At 41.0% G+C, this 6000-nt stretch overlaps 1 protein-coding gene across 1 annotated transcript; it reads left to right on the top strand.

The window, feature by feature from the left end:
* The first annotated feature begins 2701 nt into the window (after positions 1–2701).
* On the top strand, positions 2702–5951 carry LOC129854782 (heme-binding protein 2-like). Its single transcript, XM_055921934.1, has 7 exons — positions 2702–2800; positions 3543–3602; positions 3746–3827; positions 4197–4317; positions 4551–4690; positions 5279–5442; positions 5552–5951. Coding segments are annotated over exons 1-7 (648 nt in total). The 5' UTR covers positions 2702–2798; the 3' UTR covers positions 5631–5951.
* Positions 5952–6000: the final 49 nt, after the last annotated feature.

Raw genomic sequence — 6000 nt, 5'->3', positions numbered from 1 at the left:
ACAGAGCTCCAGTGTTCCTCTGTGGAGATGGGAGACCTTTCAGAAGGACAACCATCTCTGCAGCACTCCACCAATCAGGCATTTATGGTAGAATGGCCAGACGGAAGCCACTCCTCAGAAAAAGGCACGACAGCCCACTTGCAGTTTTCCAAAAGGCACCTTAAGGACTCAGACTATGAGAAACAAGATTGAAATCTTTGGCCTGAATGCCAAGCGTCATGTCTGGAGGAAACCTGGCACCATCCCTACAGTGAAGCATGGTGGTGGCAGCATCATGCTGTGTGGATGTTGTTCAGCAGCAGGGACTGGGAGACTATTCAGGATCGAGGAAAAGATGAACGGAGCAAAGTACAGAGAAATGCTTAATGAAAACATGCTCTAGAGCGCTCAGGACCTCAGACTGGAATGAAGTTCACCTTCCAAAAGGACAATGACCCTAAGCACACAGCAAGACAACGCAAAAGTGGCTTCGGGACAAGTCTCTGAATGTCCTTGAGTGACCCAGCCAGAGCCCGGACTTGAACCTGCTCTAACATCTCTGGAGATACCTGAAAATAGCTGTGCAGCGACGCTCCCCATCCAACCTGACAGAGCTTGAGATGATCTGCAGAGAAGAATGGGAGAAAAAACCCAAATACAGGTGTGCCTAGCTTGTAGCATTTTAGCCAAGAAGACTTGAGGCTGTAATTGTTGCCAAAGGTGCTTCAACAAAGTACTGAGTAAAGGGTCTGAATTCTTATGTTTGCAAACATTTCTAAACCCTCTTTTTACTGTGTCATTATGGTTTATTGTGCGTAGATTGATGTTGATATTTAAACGCTGAGGTAAGCACTCAGGCACTATTTCAAAGAAAGGGAAGAAAATCTTTACAAAAGCTTATTCAGATTAAGAAGGGTTCTTTGATGAACCTTTCTTGTCTTCCAAAGTATCCTTCTTGCCTTTGGAACAATCATCAAAGAACACTTTCTTCCGAAAATGTTTTTTAGGATGTAAAAGGTTCTAGGTAGAACTCTTTTCCTTACGAAGAACGTTTGTCTTCCAAAAAGGGTTCATCAGATAAAAACAGTTATTGGCAGAACCCTATCCCTCCGCAAAGAACCGTTTTGGAACCCTTTTTTCTAAGAGTGTAAACTGAAATGCACTCTAGTGCTTTGTATTGGAACAGGGTGTCTCATGCTCAGAGAGAAACAAACGCACCTCTTATGTTTTGTTCAATCACTCTCACAAACTCATTATATCTACAAATGTAAAGTTTTTGAACAACAACAACAAATACAACTCCAACAACAATCAGCTCTGCAGCCAGTGTGACAACATTTGTTCAATTAATGCCATGGAAATGTGCACAACATACAGTTTCATGGTCCTGTTCAAATCAGGCTAAAGTCACGTGTTGGCTAAGAATTTGACCTAAAGCTCGTACTTACTCCACATAGAAAGGACATAAGAGAGGAGATCATATGAGTTATTTTGAGTTTTTCTTCATCTGAGGCTGAAGTCACCAAGTGAAGGATGTCGCCCATTGAGCCCCTGAGGTGTTGACCAGCTGACATCACAAGGGACGTCAGAGGTTTGTTGAAGGTAATTTAAACTGAACTGACTTTGACTTTCTAAATCTAGGGCAGGGGGTTCATTCCATTACTGCATCCATCTTGATATTCAGTGGCTTCCTTTTCTTGTTTTATTGTCTCCTTTCCTATACTGATGTAAAAGAACAGGGACAGTTGAGATCAGATTCAAAGTGAGGAGCGCCATTTTGTATTCACCACCTATCCATTGTCTCTTCAGGTCAGCCCATGTGAGTAGGAGACGGGGTGAGGTAGTGTTGGGCGAGTAACTGAAAGGTTGCTGGTTTAAATGCCCGAGCCGACTAGGCAGAAATATCTGTAGATGTGCCCTTGATCAAGGCACTTAACCCTAATTGCTCCTGTAAGTCCTTCTGGAAAAGATTGTCTACTAAAATGTTTAGAAATTAGGCCCTTTCCGACTATTGAGATACGCCCCAGAGTTCTGTTTTCTAGGCTAGTCTCCTCTTCGTGGGGGTCAAAGCTGAGCTCTTTGGGTCGTGCAAAAGTGCTGTCCTATCTGCTTTTATAGGTGGGGAATATGGTTTGATATGAATTGGAAAATGTTTGCCCAATGTGCATCCAATGTTTTACATTTTAATTTCCCTCTACATTATAAACGTAATATCATAATAAATGTGGATTACCTACAGAGGTGGTAAGAAAGATCTGATCACAATGTGCCTTTAAATCATCTACACCTGTCTAAAAATGTGGGCACAATCAGAGTGTTGACAAGACTAGGACAAAGAGTCCATGTTAGCACCAGTTATAAACAGGGCTACTCCATTGCCCACTAGTGATTGGTAATGTCGACCCAGCAGTGCTCAGTGAACAAATTACATGCAAGTGCTATTTATTTAGTCTAAACGTGACAGCCAGGCTGTTATTGCGAAACAGCAAAGGCTTTAATTACGACACAGAAATATATAATAGTCTACTACACGTGACGGATCTAGTCACAGCCTCTTTCTCAATAAGCCTATACTTGCTTTTCAAAGACACATCAAGATCAATTGTCTCATGTTATCTAACTTGGCACACACTTATTTGAAAAACACCTTTTCTTCTTTAAGCACGTGAAGTCCATTGTACATTCTGTGGTGAAATGGGCGTGTTTTGGGGACTGATGCAAATAACCCTCAGTTGCTATAAATAGTTTCTCTGCAAGCATTTCCCTCAAGCTAGTGAATGCATCTGAACTGAGCTGATCTAAAAGACATACTCAGCACAATGTAAGTAGAAATGATAGGTCATCATTGCATTGATTAGGTTTGTTTGATTTGTTATGGTGTTAAGTAATTAAAGGAAGAGTGATTTGTATAGAAATAGAAATGTGTAATAACACAGTTTCTGTCTTTTAAAGTATTACAATATTGCAATCTTAATGAGTTATGTCTGTATGATATATTTTTCATATGATGATGTCACTGCCTGTTTGTGTGTACTTTAGGTTTTTCATGTGATGACAGCACATGTGACAACATGCGCTGAATACAACATGTGTAGTAGACTTTACAGTGAAATGCTTACTTCCGAGCCTTTCCCAACAATGCAGAGTTAAAATCTAAGAATAATTTACAAAATAAAAAAGGAAATAGTAACACACTAAAATAACAAGGCTAAATACAAGGAGTACTAGTACCGAGTCATTGTGCAGGGGTAGAATGTTGTTAAGGTAATATGTACACGTAGGTAGGGGTAAAAGTGACTAGGCAATCGGGATAGATAATCATAGATAATCAACAGAGTAGCAGCACCATATGTGAAGAGTTTGAAAGTGTGTCTATGTGATGACACTGACTGTTTGTGTGTACTTTAGGTTAATGTGTTGACACTGACTGTTTGTGTGTACTTTAGGTGAATGTGTTGACACTGACTGTTTGTGTGTACTTTAGGTGAATGTGTTGACACTGACTGTTTGTGTGTACTTTAGGTTTTTAATGTGATGACACTGACTGTTTGTGTGTACTTCAGGGTTTATTTGGCAGGGTTGGTTGGCTTGGTTCTCATCTTGACAGCTGAAGCCAGAGTTGGGTAATATAATACACTTCTGTTATTACTTTCCACACATCATAACCACGCGTTTCAGAATAATACTGTTTGTATGAATGAACAGTATCCGGGCTAAATTGTATGCTATTGTTCTTTATTGATTTGTTTTCCACTGTTTCCTTTAGAAACTCTTCTGAGTCTCGCTTCTGCACAGAGTCAAAGGAATGTCTGCTCTATGATCTGGTGTGCAAGAATGACGATTATGAGGTCAGTCTTGTGCAGCACAAATTAATGGCACATTGGGGCTACAATTTAGGAGTTTGTTTTACCACCTTTTTTGTGACCAATTTTTTTATGTTTAGTTGTTGGTCAGGATAACAGATACAAAACAATAGCATTTGCATTTGCATTAAAATATATCAAGTCAACAACATGATGATCATCATTATCATCCCCATTTTGGTTATCGTATTGGGTTTCGGTAATCTGAAAAATGTTGTAGATCAGTTCTGCAGGGTTGTAGATCAGTTATGCCCTTTTTGCGCATTATCATCCTAATCCCGTCCCCAACATCTGCAACTCAAATACACTCTACAGCAGAGGACTCTTGAGTGAAGGTTTGTGCCTGTGTTACAGGTGCGCCACTATGACTCAGTGAAATGGGTGTCAACAGATGAGGAAGCATACTTCATGGACATGGCCACCTACACTGCCTTCAGGAGACTCTTCAACTATATCACCGGATCCAACAAGGCTGGTGTGTGTGTGTGTGTGTGTGTGTGTGTGTGTGTGTGTGTGTGTGTGTGTGTGTGTGTGTGTGTGTGTGTGTGTGTGTGTGTGTGTGTGTGTGTGTGTGTGTGTGTGTGTGTGTGTGTGTGTGTGTGTGTGTGTGTGTGTGTGTGTGTGTGTGTGTGTGTGCACGTGCATGAATCTCTTTCCATGCGTGTGTTTATACCTGGTAACAAGTGCTTACACAGATCTTTCCTATAGGCGTCAACATTGACATGACAGCTCCGGTGACTGTCAAAATTGAAGAGAAGAAGAAGACGTGGGGGTCGTCTGTCTTCACCCTCAGCTTCCTCCTGCCGTCTACCCATCAGATGACTCCTCCCCAACCCACTGATGACAAGGCAAAGCCAAATCCTAAATAGACCCTACGCCCTATGCACATGATCTGAGAGGATTTGATTGGTATAAGCAATATGGTGAAACTTCCACTTAGCCTATCAGAGGGCAATTACCATATTGCGGATACCTGTCAAAAACCTGTAAACCTGACACGATGACATCTACATCGGTAGCCAGGGGTCTGTAGTATTTGTGTGTTTTATTGAGTGTGTTTTTTCAAATACTTAAGCTGAGCTCAATTGTGCTTGCCTGGCTCAATTGCGCCAATGGAATAGTCCCAAAAGTAAAAACCTCACCCACCTGGCACTTTAGAAAAACTGAATCTAAGTTGAACATAATATGATTGTCTATCAGCCCTGGGTTCAAGAAGTATCTTTCAAATACTTAGATATAGCTTTTATAGTGTCAGGTGGGCAGGGGTTGTACTTTTGGGACTGTTTCATGGCGCCATTGAGCCAGGCAAGCTCGATCGAGCACAGGTTAAGTATTTGAAAAAACACAAATACCATTTGAAACCATGTCAAGTATGTCATGTTTTTTTAAAGACCGCTGGTTAACAATGTGGATGTCATTGTGATTTCCCCATACAGGTGTACTTTACTGAGATGCCAGACATGAAAGTGTACGTGAGGAGCTACGGTGGATGGATGATGTCTTTGACATCCAGTGTAAACTCCATGCTGCTGAAAAGGCAGCTAGACAAAGTCCAGGCCACCTACATCAAAGACTACCACTATGCTGTGGGATATGACAGGTGGGAGCACAGATACAAATCTTTCAATATACTCATATCCAAAATCTAACCAAATTCCACCAAAATACTTTTTTCAAACATACTTTAATATTTTGTGTGTGTCCTTCAGCCCAAAGAAGATTCTGAACAGGCACAACGAGGTGTGGTACATTGTTGAGGGAGAGCCTGTGTGCCCTACCTCCTCCTAAACATCCTCCTCCACTACTGCTGAGTCTGGCATTACTGCTTTGAAGAGGACCAATTGGAGTAGCAATGGTAGACTGAGAACATCTGAGAAAATGTGGTTTGGGGACAACAACAATATTTACTAAGAGATGTGTCCTTGATCTAGTGGCACTGTAATCCAAAATCAATATGTCACATGCTATAGAGTGTATACACACGGCATGTCTTCAAATTTTCTCATACTTATTCAGGGTTAAATTTGTTAGAGAGGTGACGAGCACCCCCTAGATCTGTGATTCGAACTCTGTACAATCAATAGTGAATATGATTTAGAACTTTTTCTCAATAAAATATGAATTGTGTCTGTGAGTTTGTTTCCTTAAAATATATGCC

Source organism: Salvelinus fontinalis, chromosome 5, assembly GCF_029448725.1.
Source record: "Salvelinus fontinalis isolate EN_2023a chromosome 5, ASM2944872v1, whole genome shotgun sequence".
Taxonomy (NCBI): Eukaryota; Metazoa; Chordata; class Actinopteri; order Salmoniformes; family Salmonidae; genus Salvelinus; species Salvelinus fontinalis.
This window is presented reverse-complemented; position numbering and strand designations above follow the sequence as displayed.

Excerpts from the sequence above, each read along its gene's own strand:
- LOC129854782 (XM_055921934.1), top strand. Across the intron at positions 3,828-4,196 it reads GCAAGAATGACGATTATGAG|GTGCGCCACTATGACTCAGT; the intron begins GTCAGTCTTGTG and ends CCTGTGTTACAG. Across the intron at positions 4,691-5,278 it reads CCCAACCCACTGATGACAAG|GTGTACTTTACTGAGATGCC; the intron begins GCAAAGCCAAAT and ends TTCCCCATACAG.